This window comes from Carassius gibelio, chromosome B23, assembly GCF_023724105.1.
Source record: "Carassius gibelio isolate Cgi1373 ecotype wild population from Czech Republic chromosome B23, carGib1.2-hapl.c, whole genome shotgun sequence".
Classification (NCBI taxonomy): domain Eukaryota; kingdom Metazoa; phylum Chordata; class Actinopteri; order Cypriniformes; family Cyprinidae; genus Carassius; species Carassius gibelio.
In genome coordinates, this window is record NC_068418.1 from 13,148,407 (window position 1) to 13,169,472 (window position 21,066).

Consider the following 21,066-nt stretch of genomic DNA (forward strand, 5'->3'; position numbering starts at 1 on the left):
TGTTCAGCGGTAAGTCATGTGTCAGGAGAGCGGTGTAATGCTGTTACGACACGACACTGTAGTGACGTACCCACTGGGAGTGATGACTGTTCATTTAACGCAGCGTGAGTTCAAGATCACTTTCTCTCGAGCGCACACTTAGTGGACAGGTACAGAGAGTGAGAAGCTCATTAGAAGTGATGGCATAATGTGAGTGCAATCTCGTTTTTAAAGAACACATCTCACTGTGATGACTATAAAACACATTAAAAACTAAACGTTATGCATAATGTTTTGTTTCTTTGAAGTGTAAACAATATTTTAGGTAGCTCACTGTACGAATTAAAAAAATTACCCCAAAAATGTTTATTAGCCTACATTTCATTATGCAGTTTAACAAGTGTTAATAAACTGCATTGTGTCATAATAAGCTAAAGGCAAATATTTTAAATATTTTGGAATAGCAGTTCCTTTAAAAAGTAACGGTAACTTGTGCTAAGCCCAAAGTGTTTTCTGTGTAGGCTACATTTGATAATAGGCTACAAAAAGGAGAAGTTATATCCTAAAAATCTATCATGATGGTGAAATAAAATAAAATAAAATAAAATAAAGTTAAGTTAGACTGTTGATCTGTCATAAAAATGCCCATAATAACTGTTAACGTCTGTCTGTCTTAGTTAAAGGCACTGTTCATGTTTATTAGGGAAATAAAAGGCACCTTTAATCGTGCATTACTCAGGAATCGTTATTTATTTTTATTTTCAAAACAGAGGTCAAAATTACAATACAGGCCTAAATTAAATTAATAACTTAAAATATGTCATCTTAAATATATCAAGGAAAGAATTTAATTCTAACAATTATTTTAAACACTCTGTGGTGTTTATTTGCCTCCTCTGTTTGCGCAATACATGTTAAACGATTAAAAACTAAATTCTCCGAGGCTAAAGCATCAAGAAAAATAGACTGTGATGTATCGATTCAATGTTAGATCACTGACAAAAGGTTTAGTTAAAGAGCGGTGTGTATGAAGCTGCGCTCATGCATTAGCAGGCTGTGGACGACAGGCGCTGAAATCGTGTTAATAAGTGGAAGGGGTAGGTTACAGAACACTGCCGATTCACGATCACACAAATACTCAAGGACAGGTCCCCTCGGCCCCGGGGCGCTTCCGGCCCCTGCACAACAGCAGCAGGACGCATCTCACCAGTGAAGACCAGTCTCATTTAAGAGATTAGAAATCCAATACACGATTAGAATCGTGACACAAGCCTTCAATACACAGAAGTGTGGCAGAGACTCTCGTGTTGGCATGTACACGTGCTAGGCCCTGCTTACTGACAACAATAGCAACCACTGAAGCTTTTATTTTTGACCATCAATACTGCAGTTATTTTAAATCCTTTAATGGTTATTAAATTATCTGCAAAATGACACTGCATGTGATATGAAACGAAAGCAGTAAAAACTGACTTGTCTAAAGTACACATTAGTTCTAGGAGTGAACCAGAACCCAAAGTTTGCTCAAGGTCGCATTATTTGTAATATGAAATCTTCCTTGGTTTAAACCAGTTTTAAAAGAAATCGAATGAGTAATGTGAGCATATAATGTATGTTTTTGGACAAAACAACAGAGATGATCGTAGACATATGTTTTAATTATAAAGACATATAAACAATATACAGTATGAAACTCATGTCGCAACAAGATCAAATGCTTTGTAGGCTTCCTCAAGTATTCTTCACAGTTGTACAATACAATCAAGTGAATTGTGCTATAACAAAAACAAAATCGTTTCAGGCCAAACATTTGAGAATGTTACACCGTGTTTCCGAATACACCGACGGAGGTGAGACAGCTTTATTCATTTCTGACTCAGGTTTTTAAGAAATGACTGTTTTGGGGCAATTGCAGTAAATTGCATAGTTCACCAACAACGCTGAACCCAAAAGAGAAAATGTTTAAATTAAGTCCTCCGCAAGTTGTGAACATAGAATTTGTTGTTTGTTAATTTTTCACACAAATACTAATCGTTTTCAATCCATCACTTGGGATAAAAGGGAAAAGGCTTTTAAAAATGGAGGGGTTTAAAAGCTTGCTCCAGTAATACCGTGTCCTTCAGTTAACATTATTTATTGTGTTATCTAATAAATCATCGTAATTACACGCAGCAGGGGTTTTGAATCAGACCTAAGCCCGTTCCCAACAAAACAACGCGAATTCAGAGCAACATTAGGATGAAGCAGGAAGAGTTCAGCGCGTGGAAGTCAAGGCTTGTCGTTGCAGTGTTTGAACAGGTTGGACGGGGTCCCGTTGAACGAGCTGCATTTCTCCGCGCAGGTGGCCAGCGCAGTGCTTGAAAACGGATACACGGCCGCCTGTCCGAAAGGCGCGAGCGCGGTGGGAATCGGCGAAGTTATAGTCTGCCCTTGGTTCAGATAAGCCACCAGCCGGCGCATTTCCTCCAGTGCCTGTGCCTGCATTAGGATGTAGTTTTTTGCAAGAAGCAAAGTTGCGATTTTAGAGAGTTTTCTCACAGACGGACTGTGAGCGTAGGGGATCACAGACCTCAGGCCGTCCAGCGCGTCGTTCAGGTCGTGCATGCGTCTCCGCTCGCGCGCGTTGATGCTCAGCCGGAGAGATCTCTGCTCCTTCGGCTTTTTGGAGAGCGCACTCGGATGCTTCTCTTCGTCGAAGCCCGCGCTTCTCTTACGAGTCTCTAGGTGGTCGAAGCCGTCATCTTCATCGCTGGTCTGCTCTCCGCCGCTTTCGTTCGACTTTCCCGTTTGCCCGGAGAGGAAATCCGCGGCAGGTGTGAGGGTGAAGCGGCCAGGACTCCCAGCACCATGGCCAGCGCCGAAGCCGAAGGCGGACTGTCCGTAGCGCTGCGTCAGGTCCAGCAGGGTGTCGTTGCTGATCGATTTCAGCAAGTTTTCTTCGCTGGCATTCATTTTGGAGAAACGAAATAAAACTAAAAGAAAAAACAAAGCGGGTGGAAAACTTTGGTGCGCACTCTTGAAAGCTTCCTCGCTCTGTCTTCTTTCTTCTCTTTCGTTGGCGTTCTCCAAAGGGCTGCTGAAAATGAAGACACTTTTTGATAGAGATCTTTCTTCCCCTATCACGCTCTTCCGCGCAGACAGCGATGTTGCGTGCACTTTAGACGCGTCGTCTGAACTCGTGCGCGTTCTTGCAGTGCGTCTTGCCCTCGCCCTGGGCAGATTGAGACTCGCGCGCAGTCTTACTCGCTAGTGAGTAAGAGCGCGAGGCCCCACGGGATTATCACTCTGTCCAATCAGGAGGGCGTTTTAATTAAGAAGATTAGAAACTGGCATGCTCTAAATTCAACTATAGCAATGATAACTGCTGAACAGATGATGGCATAATACAATTCATGGCCGGCACATTGTAGTGAACTGCCATTGTACCAAACATTCTGTAATAATCCAATCCACCCATTAACACAGTATTGCTGTAACGAAATGTTTCTTTTTAGTTAGACTAATTAACGATCAAAATAACTTTATGCATAGCGTGCATTTATTCTGCCACTTGCAGCCGTGTGAAAAGGTAGAACATATAATAAGTGATATAATCAATGAAGAATTGATGAGCACTGAATTAATCTGTTATTATTAAACAGAGTAGCCTAAGTATAGGCAAATAAACTAAGATATGTGTTCAACAATAGGCTTCCAGAATAGACACAAATAACAAAGTCAAACCATGTACAGCTTTAAAGCTAAAGACTAGTTGCAGCAAATGACTAAAACAGCCATAAGGATCTGATTGAACGTGCCTGAGAATTCAGTTCTTCACTGTTACCCCTTAGTTTGTACTGTAGAACTGATCTTTAAGTATCTTTTTTATAAATCTTTTTTTTTCTCCACATTTTCTCTAAATTGACACTTTTCTTTTTACCATGCAGGCTTCCGTTTGTTGTTTATGTGACCTGACGCGTGTCTCTTGTTGGACACGGAGGAAGTGAATGGGGGAGAGAGCACGTGCTGTGAGGGATTAATCGCATGGTCTGGATGAGACCCAAAAGTGAGCTGCAACACCTCCAGCCAAAGTCCAAGGCCGCTTTACCTACAATACATGTGAAGGGGGGGGACATTTTCCTGAGTGTTCGCGGGTTGGTAAAAACGCAACGTTGGTTCTTTATGGAAAAAGTGCCATGGTATGTAATAAAACAGAACAATTTAGTCGTCCTGGAAAACAGTCCTCATTATGTTACAGTAACAAAAATATTTATTTAAAGATATTTAACAAGTTGCAACCATCAGTCAAGACTTGATAAACTCTTCTGAACAGTCAACAAACGAAGAGCTGGAGCGCTCTATAACACAGACCTAATGCAATGATGATGTACCGCCATCTAGTGCTCATTTAAGAGAAGTACAATGCCAAAACCAGACGAAATATTCGCATAGACAAACTAACGGATGATAGAAATAATATACGGATAACTAACACCAATAAAATAAATCAATCAACATTTTGCTAATAGGCTAATACTTAAATGTTATTATTAAAGCTTCAAATTTAAAATAATACACTTTGATATTTGTTAAAACGTGTGAATTCAGCTTATAGTAATGCTGAAGAATATACAGTAGCCTACAGACCAAAGGTTTGGACACGCCTTCTCATTCAAAGAATTTTCTTTAATTTCATGACTATGAAAATTGTAGATTCATACTGAAGGCATCAAAACTTAACACATGTGGAATTATATATGGAATTATATACATAACAAAAAAGTGTGAAACAACTGAAAATATGTCATAGGTTCTTCAAAGTAGCCACCTTTTGCTTTGATTACTGCTTTGCACACTCTTGGCATTCTCTTGATGAGCTTCAAGAGGTCGTCACCTGAAATGGTCTTCCAACAGTCTTGAAGGAGTTCCCCGAGAGATGCTTAGCACTTGTTGGCCCTTTTGCCTTCTGTCTGCGGTCCAGCTCACCCCTAAACCATCTCGAATGGGTTCAGGTCCGGTGACTGTGGAGGCTAGGTTATCATCACTCTCCTTCTTGGTCAAATAGCCCTTGATGCCTTCAGTGTGAATCTACAATTTTCATAGTCATGAAAATAAATAAAAACTGTTTGAATGAGAAGGTGTGTCCAAAACTTTGTATTATTGTATTATATATATATATATATATATATATATATATATATATATATATATATATATATATATATATATATATATATATATATATATATATATATACATATATACATATATACATATATATATGTATATATGTATATATACATATATACATATATACATATATATATATATTTATATATATATATAGTTTTCATTTATTTTTTGTTTCAGTTTTGCTATTTTAGTACATCTTAACAGTTAAACTATATAAATACGTTGCCTTGGTAATGAGTAGAAATAATATTTAATAATTATAAAATGCTAAGGTTTTGTCCCTGACTGAGGATCTAAAACACGAGGCTGATATATTTCAGGTTTGCTATAAAAGCATTTCCTTGCATGATAAACAAAACCAAACAACCATAGAGAATATCTATACAGGACAATCTGTGCTTTCTCATATGATACACAAGGGGGCGCTGCCGTAAAACAATTCTGGATTGTATTGTGGAAACACTAGAGCGATGCAGAATGCAAACACTGCATTCTCACACTACAAAGAATAGTGTCATTAAAATATAAATAATAGTAATTGCAACAAAATCCCTACTTGCACAGACCATCTACATGTGCATACTGAATTGAAGATGTGAAATATACAAAAATGCAAAAGTATGCCTATCTGGTTTAGGGGGGATGTGTGTAAATAAACATGATTTTATATATTGTTAAGATTGTTTGATGTTTCTGCATAACACACGCAGCAGTTGTGCATTGTGCTTAAAAAAGACAGATAAACAGACGGATGGATGGCTGGACAACCAAAGAGACTGACCTCTTTTATCTCTCTTGTTCCAGGCTATTCCCTTTGTGATCAGCGGGAGTTTTTTTCTTTTCTTTTTTTTTCTTTTTTTTTTTTTTGGAGCAGAGGCAAGCGGTTCTCTGAGAGTTATCATTCAGCGTGTGATATCAGGCTCTGAGGCCCTCCAGCCAAACACCCGCCAGAGACATCTCCTGCCTCTGTCCTAACACGCCATGAAATTATAGGGCTCCTTGGCTATTGTGAGAGAGGTGGCACATTTCTGAGTATTCCCATTTTTGTCTGTGTTTTCAAACCATTTTCCACATCAGAAAGTAGTCATCATGTGAAGTCATTTTGGGTATGCTGTTATATCTAAGTGTAATTCCAAAGGGCCAGAAGAGATAACAAAAGCTGCACAAACCCACTCGCTTTGAACATCATGACCACAGAGCATGATAAAGATTGTGTAGTAATGGCCTGAGAGTAGAAAATCAAATGGAATATAATCCCTCAGCAATAAAATAGCCACTGACCTTCCTTATACAGGTCTGTAATGATGGCAAACACATGCTTGTGTGTGTGAGAGAGGACGCTTCAGTTCACTAATGTGAGAAACCATGCATGGCACAGACAACAGAATGCTCACACTTTTATTTGGTTGTTGCTAGGTGACTACTGGTGCACAGACGAACAAGTCTGACAAAAGGATCTTACAATTTAGATCCGATTTGAACAGCTTTAATTCCATCATTCATTCATACATGACAAGTGCCAGCACAAAGACCAGAAGCAAAACAACCTTTGGCTATAATGGAGTATTAGACTCTTAAAAATAAAGGTTTCAGAAAGGTGGGTTTTACTGGGATGTCGTATAGAAAAACCATTTTGAGTTCATTATAAAACCTTTTAATGAACAGTACTTCAAATAAATAAATTCACTATAACGAGCACTTCAAACTAACTAAAATAAAAATGTGCTAAAAATGTCCTCACCCTCAGGCTATCCAAGAAGTAGACCTAGAAATTTAGCTTAACATCATTTCCTCACCAATGGATCCTCTGCAGTGAATGGGTGCTGTCAGAATTAGATTCTGAAACAGCTGATAAAAAACATCACAATAATCTATCAGTTATCCACATGACTCCAGTCCATCAGTTAACATCTTTTGAAGTGAAATGCGGTGTGTTTGTAACAAACAAGTCTATCATTAAGGTTTTTTTTGTTTACTTTAAACTGTCAATTTTGGCAAAAATAGAAGTCCACAATTCATAATAATACTTCTTTCAGTGAAAGGTCCATCCCCTGTTGTCCTCTCACATCAAAATCCACTGACATATCTGTTTAGAACAGTTTTGGACTGTTTTTGCTTGTAAACGGTGCTTGATCTGTGCATATTTCTCTCCCGATTCAGTCTTTTTCACAAGAGAAAGTGTAAAAATGGATTATAGCCATACATTTTAGCCAGAAGCAATGGTTTGAATTTAAAAATGTTTTATCTGTGTATTTGTTACAATCATGTGACTTTGTGCTTCACAAGACACTACCTGCAGAGGATCTCTGTATACAACATTAAGATAATAATTTAAAAAGGCCAAAGGTTAGACTGAATTTATTTTAAAATTTACTGAAGAAACATATTCAGGCTTGAAGGTGAGAACAATTTCAGTGAACCATCATTTCTTTATGGATCCATCAATGCCAAAAAAAAAGAACTTTAATTTTTAAACATGTTTGATGATAACATTTGTAGATTTTGTAGATAATATAATTCTTCTAAATGGACATTCTTAAAGTATAGATCACATGATCAAAGTGTTTTTTTGTTTTTTTTTACACAGGTTGTAAAGTCAACGCCCTCCATAGAGGGAAATAGCCTGTATTTAGCTGTACAAAACAAAGCAACACTCAGTTGTGTATTGGCATGCTTGCGGTGCAACTGATCGCTGCTCCCTGTTGTCACAGTAACCGCAGGCCAGACTACTCCAAGGTGACAAGCCACTTGAGGACTGAGTCCCTCTGAGATCCCACAGTGATGTCCAGAGACCTCCAGGGGGCAGCAGCTGCCAAGAGCTGCATTAACAAGCCTTACTCTCAGGAAATGAGTCAGTGGAGGCACTGTTAGATCTCAACTGATCTGTGTGCCACTATACCGAGACAGTTTAATTGGTTTCAGTACAAATAGTCTAGTTTTTAAAGATACGTGTATATGTAAAGGACTTGAGGTGCACTGCTGGATTGAGGTGCAGGTGACCAGAGGAGCGGGAGGGTAACAGAAGTTAGGATTAAATTAGTGACTAAATTACCAAACTGAGATAACCACCATCTGTTAAACAGATCGACGGGACAGGTGTAGACTAGAGGAGGTGAGAGATGCTTAAGAAAGTGTGGAAATGCTTCATGGAGATGTAAAACATCACATTCAATAAAATCGAACGGCTTGATGGTTGGTGTGAGCTTTTTACTCATTTCTCTTTGAACCTCTCAGATCATTATAAGGCCTCCATTAGCAGTACAATCTCCCTCGTGTGAAATTATAATTTCGGTCATTAGAACGAAGCTTCTCACTGCAGTTTGCAATTTCACATAAACACGAAAATACAATAAGCTGCTTAATGTGATTATGTCTCTAATGTGGAACTGCAAAAGGGAGCCAGGGTCAGAAATGAATCAGGGCTCAGGGCAAATACGGCAAAAAAAGGGAAAAAAACTTCAGATATTAAACATTGAGGGGGCCAATATGCCTTTATGGGTGAATATATATATTTCTTGGCTGTTTTTATGTTTAACAGTTGTCATGTTATTTTCACTGTATTTCATGGTATTCTAGGCCTTTCTTGTTATGAGGCTCTTTCTTTAGTGACCTAGATGTCAAATATCCATCTCCGAGGCAGGCAGAATATGAATGTGTAGCTCATATGAAGTTTTGTTTATTTTAAATTTTTGGATGAAAACATGGTGCGTGAAAAAAATCCAGACAACCGCAGAATCTGTCATAGTGATTACAGCAAAATGGTAGACCGTACAAACATTACCTAACATCGAGATCAGCCATTTATTAAAAAATATTATAACAAAACATCTATCTTGCCCATTATTTAGAGATTTTCTTTTTCTTAGTGATTGGATTTTATAATTAACAGTGTTCATTTTAACATTTTTTTTTTTTATTAATTGAATATGTTGAGTTTATTTTGATTTATTTTAGTGTACAGTGCGTTTATGACAATGTTTAAAAATCAATTAAAAATCAATTAAACAAAAACAATTATCAGTTATTTATTTCTCTATTTTTTATTTAAAAAATGGGGCCAAGACTAATTTAAAATTCTAATAAACAAGAATATATCAAAATATAATATATTTACTAATATAATTAACATTAATATAATAAATGCACATCCAACACTTAATAAATAATTCTAATATATCTAATTATAATGTAAACTGACATCTGAAAAAAAACATATAGTTACTGACACTTCTGTAATCACAAAATTAATGTTGTTAATTAATTTACCTATATCAACATTCCTAGATTATGTGAAAGTCCTGTCCAGCATAATATTCATAATCAAAATATTATAATATAATATGTTGTAAATGTAAATGCAAATAAAATATTTACGTTTATAAATTTATCTGAATTAAGCAATTTAAAATTGAGAGTACTATAAGTAAGATACTGTATTTTTGGGCAGATGTAGTGGACAATTTCTGATTACAACATTAGCTAATAAATTTAAATGCTGAAATCATAACAAAATAAACCAAGCAATGAATTAATTCCAAGGAATAAAATCTGTGCAAGAGAATGACAAGAATGCACAAGAACTCTCTCTCTTTCACACACACGCACACACACATACGATCAAAAAGAAACTCTCTCACCTCTCAGAAACACACTCATGAGAGTTCACTCATTTCCATACCAACACACCACCCTATCTCATCCCTTCTCTCTCACTCTCTTTCCCTCTCACACACACACACACTAACAGGAGAGGGAGGAGGAAGTTCAAAGCCTTCCTCTCGATGAGGATGGCGAGGGCTGCTTTGATCTCTCTCTGACTAATTTGAAGATGTTCAGTTTAAACCTACAGGGAGCAGAGAGACAGACTCCCATATGCTGCAGTGCTGTACCATTCACTCCTGCACTGATCACATGCTTAGCCGTTCTCGAAACAGACTGAGCATGCACCACGCCATCCACCTGAACGTGTCACAAACAAGGGACGCAACTGGCCGAGGGGCACATCGATCGTAGGATCTCCACGCTGGACAGAACACACTATTACCGTCTCAGCATCAAAACAGTCAATAATAAAAACAACAACTGCTAGCACAGAAGGTGGGACATGGGCAAGATGGTAATCACAGGCTGAGTGCAGACGTTTACTGCAAAAGAAACAATTTGTTACACCAACATTTCATCAGATCCGCCTGTGACAAAACAAAAGAGTCATCTCTCCTGCTCCTCAACTCCAGCACTGCAGCACCATGCAGATTTTAGAGAGGAGGTACAGAAAGAGAGGGAGGGCTGCATGAATAATTGTTGAAGATATTTTTACTGTGACCCACTTTAAAGTCAAATTCGAACCTCTTAAAGGAGCAGCGCTCTGCTCCTCTCCCATCCCGAGACTGCGGAAAACCGCAGCGGGTCGAGATCAACCCTGATCAAATTCACAATTCGTTCCAAACAAAAGGAATTAGTCACTTTTTTCAAATCGCTCCTCTTTTATTTCACGTTTTTAGATGACTGAAAGAATGGAAATAAACAAAGCTGAAGTAAAATGGCTTTGTGAGTGATGTCAGAGCTGTAATTGAAATATTTGTAAAATGTGAGGGTTTCATTCAAAGCAGGCGGCTCTGCAATTTCTGCCCATATAATTTATAGGTGTAGTTTTTCATCTTGCTAAACCATAATCAGTGAACCTGCTTGGCATTTGTGATTGAAATGCACAAACCTTTATTTTACAAACAATCTGAATATGGAAAACTTTAAGCATCATAATTTTGCTTGCATTGAACACCATTCCGACCGTGTCAGCTCCTATTCCTTACCAAACAGAGCGGCTCCATTGATCGGAGGAGCCGTTTCTCCTGTGGTGCAAACATCTGGCTGGAGGCCCTGGTGTGTGCAGTGCAGGGGACAGATGAGCTGTCGCTGTGTCTGATTGATGAGGCTGGTCGCTAGAGGACGGTCACCATGGAGATAATAGGTCAGAGAGGTCACACTGAATTCAGTCCAAAATCTACTGGAGCAAAAACAAACATATTCAGAGAGTGAACAAGCACTTCAGGTAATGATGAGGAAAGGGTAAACTTACATTCTGTAGACATGCATTACTATGCATAACATATCTAAAAAAAAATATATATATATATATATATATATATATATATATATATATATATATATATATATATATATATATATATATATATATATACATATATATATATATATATGTTATGCATATTAATAGACATACTATAGATTATATAACTTAAAGATAACTAGCAACATTTCTAATTCTCAAATGAATCAGATTATCACTAGAATATGTTTAACATTAATGTATCTTTCCATTTATTTTATTTGTTTTTAACCAAAATTATAACTTACTAAAAAACCATTACAAAACTGTTTTCAGGCCATAAAATGTCATACATTTTTCTACATAAAATTCAATTTTTGTGTATATATATATATATATATATATATATATATTTAATATCAATTCATATACATAAAGAAACATAACAAAAGTCACAGAAAAAAAAGAGGTCTTGATATCTTGCTAAGATTGTCTCACGTTTATTAAAATGAATGCAAAATGTAAAATGCACCCATTTAATTTCCCCCTCTTACCAAATTTCAATTTGTTAATAGCCAAAATATAGTAGAGAGTGGCAAGATTTATCAGGAATTATGGTTGACATTCAATAGATGATGCTGAAAATGATTTAAAACCATCTTATAATCTCAATTTATTCATTCACTAGTTTAAGTTAGATTAATTAACACGTGTCACTGTAAATGTGAAAATGTATATGAAGATTAAAAATCTCAGATTGATGATACTCATTCAAACAGTTTCAAAATACTACGACATTAGTGTATAAACTAAGGCTTAATTATAGAGTAATAATGAAACACATTTACATAGATCTTTTCATGTAAAGTTATTATTCTGCATAAGAATAATAATAAATAATATAAATAATAATATTATTATTACTACATTAAAAGTCTCTTATTGCATTATTATTATTATGGCAGTATTGATAACCTCCATTATCCTGCATGTGATTCTACCAGACACACACTGTATAGTGCGAGTGTGTGTCTGTCTCTCTATATAACTGAATATTTTTTTCATCCTGGCTATCATCTCTCTGTTTTTAACTTTAGCTTCTGTTCTGTACTCTCTTTACTTTCTATTTCTCTCCTCGTCTCTCTCTCTCCTCTAGTCATGGTGAGGCGTCGTAGTGTTCCTGCAGAGAGTTTTTAGACAGGAGGTCAATATTTAATGAAGTGACCCTCTTGTTAAAATGCTTTAAGTGCTCCTGTTCAGCACTAGAGGGTGGTTATGGCTTTTATTTATTCATTTAGGACCCTCACTCTCCTTCACTCACTCTATTCCTTCTCTTGGCTCCTTCTCTTTGGAAAGAAGGGCTGTGGTTGTTTTTCCCAAGAAATACCACTGTATCATTCCATCAAACACACTCTCCCACTTCTTAGAAAACTCACATCAAACAACACATAAACATACTTTTTGAACCTTCTTTTATTTGATCTGATGTATTAAAAAAAAATGTCAGTATACATGTATGTGCCACTGCAAACTAATCATCATCAAACCAGTGAGATGACTTCTCAAATGTTCTCTAGCAGATGAGAGATGAGGGATATTTTTGCGCTTGAAGTTGCACTAAAGCCTTGATTATTATTCTACGACAGACGAGTTGTGCATGAGCGCGTTCGTCTGTGAGATCGGACAGCATATTAAAAGAATTCCCGCTCATCAGCAAACACCCAGAACATCAATATTATCAGAAACTCAAAAGCTAAGGGCCAGCTCTAGATGTTCAGAAATCTCTGTTTTGCCAATAACTATTAATTAAACATCACTTACATCTAAAGGGTTTTCATCAAATATTTACAATGGGAATGTTGAAGCATGCAGAAAAGAATGTGTTAAATGCACCATAAACCCATGAGAAACTGGCGTGCAAGCACACACACACACACACACACACACACATATGAGAGTTAACATAAGAGCGTAATTTGGAAGGACAGTTTCTCTCCTGTGTGTGCATTTGTATCTGTGCCTGTGTGTGTATCTGATCTGAATATGTAGGTCAAACAACCATATATGGAAAGCCTGAAAATTGCCAACTAGCGTACGCTTGAGTACACACACTCATACACGGCGGCGCTAAACCCATTCAACGAACAGATCGGATCTTTAAGTGTGGAAGTGTACGGTTTTTGTCCTGCATTAAAACTTTGGCTGTTAGACTTCCACAATGTTTTGCACTTGAAGAAAGCTTTGAAACAATCTTTAAATCTTCAAGACAGTAAGAAGCAGGGCTGATGTTGTACTCCCCTCTCTCAGTTATCACTGAAATATTTAAATGATATTCCTTTTTTGCCTGCTGGTTTGTGGAACATCAAATGGAGTTTTAATTGGATTTTTTTTCTGCCATGGTTCATGTTTAGAGATTTTATTCATCAGCTTTTTTTTTTCCATTTGTTAAATCTCAACCTCTGCTGATGAACCGCACACATCCGTCCTCACAAGTCAGTGTTATCAGACGGAGGAAAAGAGGGAGGGATTTGGAGACAGAGGGGAAAAAAGAACCGGCTGAGGCAAAAACAGTCAAATAGAACATCTTGGAGTAGTGTATCCAAGACTAAATGTGTTTGAGCTGTTTGACACACACATAAACACTTGAGACGAGTCCTGCATGCTCCAATCTAACTGTAAAGAGGCATATAAAAAAAAGGCTCATTAGCATAGAGACAAGTTTAATCAAATCAGTTGTGGGTACAAATTAGTCAGTGAGAGCATAATGAGTTAGGAATTAATTAGGAACATGATGAGAATACCAAAATATGGGAATCCTGGCATCTGCATATTATCCTCTGGTCAGTAGACTCCCAAAAGACCCACTGCCTCTTTCTTTCTTTCTTTCTTTCTTTCTGTCATTTGCCAGTGAGAGCTGGAGTCGGGTCAAGGAGTATTGGAACAGAATGAAGTTGAATATTGTTAGAATGTGAAAATGTCTCACTACAGTATTCCAGCAAATGTCCCCTTTAAACCCCTACCAATGTTATAATTATATCTCAGTGAAGAAGTCATTAACATGACATAATACCTATTTTATAATGTTAGGTCATGACACAGCTGTTTGCTTTTTACACTGTGACAGAACACTCTTGCCAGAAACTCTGCTACAGTACATCTCCTATGCATCAGCAGAAACCTCTGCATGTGTCAAGACGGCTCTTTCTCTCACCCATCACTACACGCCTCATTTGAGGTGTAACCAGACTCTTCCTTCTACTGACAAATTCTTGCCAGGCTCTGCAAAAACTGAGGAAAAAAAGGGATTGAAAATAATGCAGCTGTAGTCTTTTTTATCTAATCACATTACTCTTCACATTTTATCACAGTTCTCATCACATCATCATATTAATCCTAACATTTTATCGCAGGACTCATTACATCATCATAATATTCTTCACATCTTTTTACAGTACTCATCACATTACTGCTTACATTATAATTACAGCACTCATCACATTGTCTTACATTATATTACAGTACCCATCACATCATCACACTACTCCCATTTAATCACAGTACTCAAAACATCATTATATTACTCTTCACATTGTATCACAGTACTCATTACATTGCTCCTACATTTTATTACAGTACCGATCACATCATCATTCTACTACTCACATTTTATCACAACGCTCCTCGTATCATCATAATTCTCACATTTTATCAGAGTTCTTATCACATTGCGCCTTATAGTCCAGGTGATATGTGACCCTGGACCACAGAACCAGTCATAAGAGTCAATTTCTCAAAACTGGGATTTATACAAATACTGAATGCTTTCCATTGAAGTATGGTTTGTTAGGACAGGACAATATTTGGCCAAAGATACAACCATTTCAAAATCTGGAATCTGAGGGTGCAAAAAAAAAAAAAAAAAAAATCACCTTTATTTTATCATATTTAGAAAATCACCTTTAAAGTTGTCCAAATGAAGTTCTTAGCAATGCATATTACCAATCAAAACTTAAGTTTTTATATATTTACAGGAGGAAATTTACAAAAAAATTTACTTGGAACATGATCTTTACTTAATATCCTAATGATTTTTGGCATAAAAGAAAAATTATTAATTTTGACCCATAAAATTTTTATTTTATTTATTTATTTATTTTATTTTTTAGGCTATTGCTAAAGAATAACCCCCAGCGACTTAAGACTGGTTTTGTGGTCCAGTATTTTTACACATATGTGACTGGTTTTGGGGTCACATATGTGTAAAAATATTCATTGTTCACTTTTTCATAAAAGCATGACACTTGGAACATTTGTATAGTTTGTGGCCCTGAACATTTTCAGAAATGGAGACATCACAAAAACACCTTGTGGTTGTCATAGCAACCGTTTTACTTTTTTACCAAATTATGTATTGTGTCATATCTGACACACATATATATCTCTTGAACCAACCTTAATAGTACAGAAAAAGTGATGTCTACCACTGTTTTGACTGTGAAGGATTACAATGAGAACACATAAAACAACATAAATTGTTCAGGTGAACAGTTAATGGTGAAATCAGCAATGTGAGAACAAAACAGTATCACAGCATTTATAATGGTCCATATTATGGCTATTCATTTTTTATTTCTTTGATAATTGACTTTATGAGAAGGATAACAATTAAATCATATTAGATGCAGATTGAAACTTCAAACATATTTCATGTATTAATTTAACTTAATTTACAATGACTCTCTCGGGTCAGTGTTGTCATTACATTAGTGTGCACAGTTGAGAAGCCAGAGTCCTGAGCACTGGCGGGTACAAGCAGGCGAACTGCTAATATTTGCTGTATTGGGTGGAATAATATTTATGAGTCGGGTGCAGTGCAGGTTCAGGCCGAACGGTGACAGGTAGCCAATCGCGCTGCCCCTGACTGACAGCTGTAGTGTCGGGTGTTCTGTTAATTACTGCGGTGTGGGGAGATCATTTCACTAGCCAGGAATGGGGAATATAAATGTTTTGGTAATTGTGTTTTTTGTCAGTGGCACACAGGTAGTAAGATGTAGGTTAAATATAATAAACAAATAATCAGAGATGTCTAGAGGTTTTTCCGAAATGTTGCGATAAAATTTTGTGATTGAGTGTAAGTCTGTCATCCCCAGAGAATTAGGACAGCAGTTCATCCAGCTCCTCTATAAAGGTGCCCAGTTCACCAGGAAGGGGATAAATAGAGAAAGGGAAGCTGTTAGAGAGAACAGAAGGGGTTGCTGGGTCTTCTGAACTAATCCAGGTCTCAGACAAGTCTGACTGACAATTCCAGAGACCCACAGAAAAAGAATTATTAATAAAATATATACTTTTATTGTTTAATTGATAAAATATTAGTTAGTTATCAGAGAAATAAAAAAAATGAATAGCCATAATATGGACCATTGTAAATGCTGTGATACTGTGATCCTCAGACACTGTTATTTTGTTCTCACATTGCTGATTTCCCCATTAACTGTTCAACTGAACAGTTTATGTTGTTGTATGTGGTCTCATTGTAATCCTTGACTGTCAAAACAGGGGTAGATATCACCTTTTCTGTGTTATGTTTGGCTCAGCAGATACATAATTTACAAAATACATAATTTGGTTTTGACGGAAAGTAAAATGGATGCCATTGCAAACACGAGGTGTTTTAGTGATGGCTCCGTTCCTGAAAATGTTCAGGGCCATAAACCATACAAATGTACCAAATGTAATGCTTTTATGAAAAAGTTCATATCACCTATCACATATCATATACACTGTACAACATACTGCTAACATTTTATCATATCATCAAATTGATCCTCACATTTTATCACAGTAATTACTACATTACTAATATTTTAATTACCCATCACATCATTACACTACTCCTCTTATTTTAATCAAAGTACTCATATCATCAAATCATTTCGCACATTTTATAACTGTACACATCAGTATTCCTCAGTATACCTCAGTATTCACCACATCAATAACATTTCAAAAAAAGTTTCAATCACAAAGTTTCAAAGTACTTGCACTTTGCACACTAGCCTGTGGGGAAAAAAAAAAATCTACAAATCACAGACTTTTACTGTACGTACTCATTCATTGATTATATTTACAAACTTATTTGGCATTCCCAGTTTAAAATTGTCCTGTTTTAGCTGAGTGGATATGACCTTTAAAAGGTAGGGTAACACTTTATAATAACTGCACACTATTAATCATTAATTAAGCATTAGTAAACAGATAAATCATAATTTATAAAGCATTAATAGACAGTAATAAGCAGATTATAAATACAGATATAAATGCTTTATTCTTGAAAGCATATCTATAATGTGTTTAATAATTGTATTTTCATACTTTATTCATGATCAATTTATCATTTCTCAATGAAGTATAGCATTATTTACAAACCAGTTATTTAGGAGTTGCCAGTGATTCATAAGATCACAAGAATTGTAGTAAATTCAGGTAGTTATAAAGCATTTAGTAGTGTTCAGTTAACTATTTATGTGAGCTCATCTAAAGTGAGGACTAGTTATGCCTTGTAAAGCATTTATAAAGGATATTTAAAGGCTCAGTTATCTTCTAAACAAAAAACTGAAACAAACACAACACAGTGATACAGAACATATAAATATTAACAGCCTTTAAATCTCATTTGTAAAAGCTTTACAAGGCATAAATAGTCCTCACTTTAGATGAGCTCACAAAAATAGTTAACTAACAACTACATATGCTTTATAACTACCTGAATTAACCCTGAATTACAGTAGAAATACATGTTAATAAACCATTTATTAACACTATAAGTAACTATTACTATATGTCTGAATAAAAAGATGTATGAATGCACATTTGAATAATTTATTAATCATTTACTCACAATTTCTAAGTGATAACCACTGACAACTCCTTAATAACTGGTGTGTAAATAATGCTATACTTAATTTAGAAATGATAAATTGATCATTAATAAAGTATGAAAAAACAATTATTAAACACATTATAGATATGCTTTTAAATCAGGTATAAAGCATTTATATCTGCATTTATAAACTGCTTATAAATGTTTATTAATGCTTTATAAATGATTAATTAACTGTTTCCTAATGCTTAACTAATGATTAATAGCATGCAGTTATTAAAAAGTGTTACCATCACAGTACTCACCACATCACCCCTCACATTTGATAACAGTACTCGCCACATCTCCCTTCACACTGTATCACACTACTCGCCACATCACCCCTCACATTTGATCACAGTACTCACCACATCACCCCTCACATTTGATCACAGTACTCACCACATCACCCCTCACATTGTATCACAGTACTCATCACATCACCCCTCACATTGTATCACAGTACTCGCCACATCACTCATCACATTTGATCACAGTACTCACCACATCACCCCTCACATTTGATCACAGTACTCACCACATCACCCCTCACATTTGATAACAGTACTCGCCACATCTCCCCTCACACTGTATCACAGTACTCGCCACATCACCCCTCACATTTGATCACAGTACTCACCACATCACCCCTCACATTTGATCACAGTACTCACCACATCACTCCTCACATTTGATCACAGTACTCGCCACATCACCCCTCACATTTGATCACAGTACTCACCACATCACCCCTCACATTTGATAACAGTACTCGCCACATTTCCCCTCATACTGTATCACGGTACTCGCCACATCACCCCTCACATTTGATCACAGTATTCACCACATCACCCCTCACATTTGATCACAATACTCACCACATCACTCTTCACATTTGATCACAGTACTCACCACATCACCCCTCACATTTGATCACAGTACTCACCACATCACTCCTCACATTTTATCACAGTACTCACCACATCACCCCTCACATTTCATCACAGTAATCACCACATCACTCCTCACACTGTATCACAGTACTCGCCACATCACCCCTCACATTTCATCACAGTACTCACCACATCACTCCTCACACTGTATCACAGTACTCGCCACATCACCCCTCACATTGTATCACAGTACTCGCCACATCACCCCTCACATTTGATCACAGTACTCACCACATCACCCCTCACATTTGATCACAGTACTTACCACATCACCCCTCACATTGTATCACAGTACTCATCACATCACCCCTCACATTGTATCACAGTACTCGCCACATCACTCATCACATTTGATCACAGTACTCACCACATCACCCCTCACATTTGATCACAGTACTCACCACATCACCCCTCACATTTGATAACAGTACTCGCCACATCTCCCCTCACACTGTATCACAGTACTCGCCACATCACCCCTCACATTTGATCACAGTACTCACCACATCACCCCTCACATTTGATCACAGTACTCACCACATCACTCCTCACATTTGATCACAGTACTCACCACATCACTCCTCACATTTGATAACAGTACTCGCCACATCTCCCCTCACACTGTATCACAGTACTCGCCACATCACCCCTCACATTTGATCACAGTACTCACCACATCACCCCTCACATTTGATAACAGTACTCGCCACATTTCCCCTCATACTGTATCACAGTACTCGCCACATCACCCCTCACATTTGATCACAGTATTCACCACATCACCCCTCACATTTGATCACAATACTCACCACATCACTCTTCACATTTGATCACAGTACTCACCACATCACCCCTCACATTTGATCACAGTACTCACCACATCACTCCTCACATTTTATCACAGTACTCACCACATCACCCCTCACATTTCATCACAGTAATCACCACATCACTCCTCACACTGTATCACAGTACTCCCCACATCACCCCTCACATTTCATCACAGTACTCTCCACATCACTCCTCACACTGTATCACAGTACTCGCCACATCACCCCTCACATTGTATCACAGTACTCACCACATCATCCCTCACATTTGATCACAGTACTCACCACATCACCCCTCACATTTCATTACAGTACTCGCCACATCACCCCTCACATTTGATCACAGTACTCGCCACATCACCCCTCACATTTGATCACAGTACTCGCCACATCACCCCTCACATTTCATCACAGTACTCACCACATCACCCCTCACATTTTATCACAGTACTCGCCACATCACCCCTCACATTTGATCACAGTACTCATCACATCACCCCTCACATTTGATCACAGTACTCACCACATCACCCCTCACATTTCATTACAGTACTCGCCACATCACCCCTCACATTGTATCACAGTACTCGCCACATCACCCCTCACATTTCATCACAGTACTCGCCACATCACCCCTCACATTGTATCACAGTACTCATCAAATCACCCCTCACATTTGATCACAGTACTCACCACATCACCCCTCACATTTGATCACAGTACTCACCACATCACCCCTCACATTTGATCACAGTACTCGCCACATCACCCCTCACATTTCATCACAGTACTCGCCACATCACCCCTCACATTTTATCACAGTACTCGCCACATCACCCCTCACATTGTATTACAGTACTCATCACATCACCCCTCACATTTTATCACAGTACTCACCACATCACTCCTCACATTTGATCACAGTACTCGCCACATCACCCCTCACATTTGATCACAGTACTCACCACATCACCCCTCACATTTGATAACAGTACTCGCCACATTTCCCCTCATACTGTATCACGGTACTCGCCACATCACCCCTCACATTTGATCACAGTATTCACCACATCACCCCTCACATTTGATCACAATACTCACCACATCACTCTTCACATTTGATCACAGTACTCACCACATCACCCC

The 21,066-nt window shown here is 37.3% G+C and overlaps 1 protein-coding gene across 1 annotated transcript; it reads right to left on the bottom strand.

Annotated features, from left to right (window-relative positions):
* Positions 1-1,616: 1,616 nt before the first annotated feature.
* On the bottom strand, positions 1,617-3,199 carry bhlhe23 (basic helix-loop-helix family, member e23). The gene has a single exon (XM_052594809.1). It carries the CDS (start codon positions 2,929-2,931, stop codon positions 2,248-2,250), a length of 684 nt encoding a protein of 227 aa, XP_052450769.1. The 5' UTR covers positions 2,932-3,199; the 3' UTR covers positions 1,617-2,247.
* Positions 3,200-21,066: the final 17,867 nt, after the last annotated feature.

Coding starts and splice junctions, on each gene's coding strand:
- bhlhe23 (XM_052594809.1), bottom strand. CDS start 2,931: ATGAATGCCAGCGAAGAAAACTTGCTGAAATCGATCAGCAACGACACC.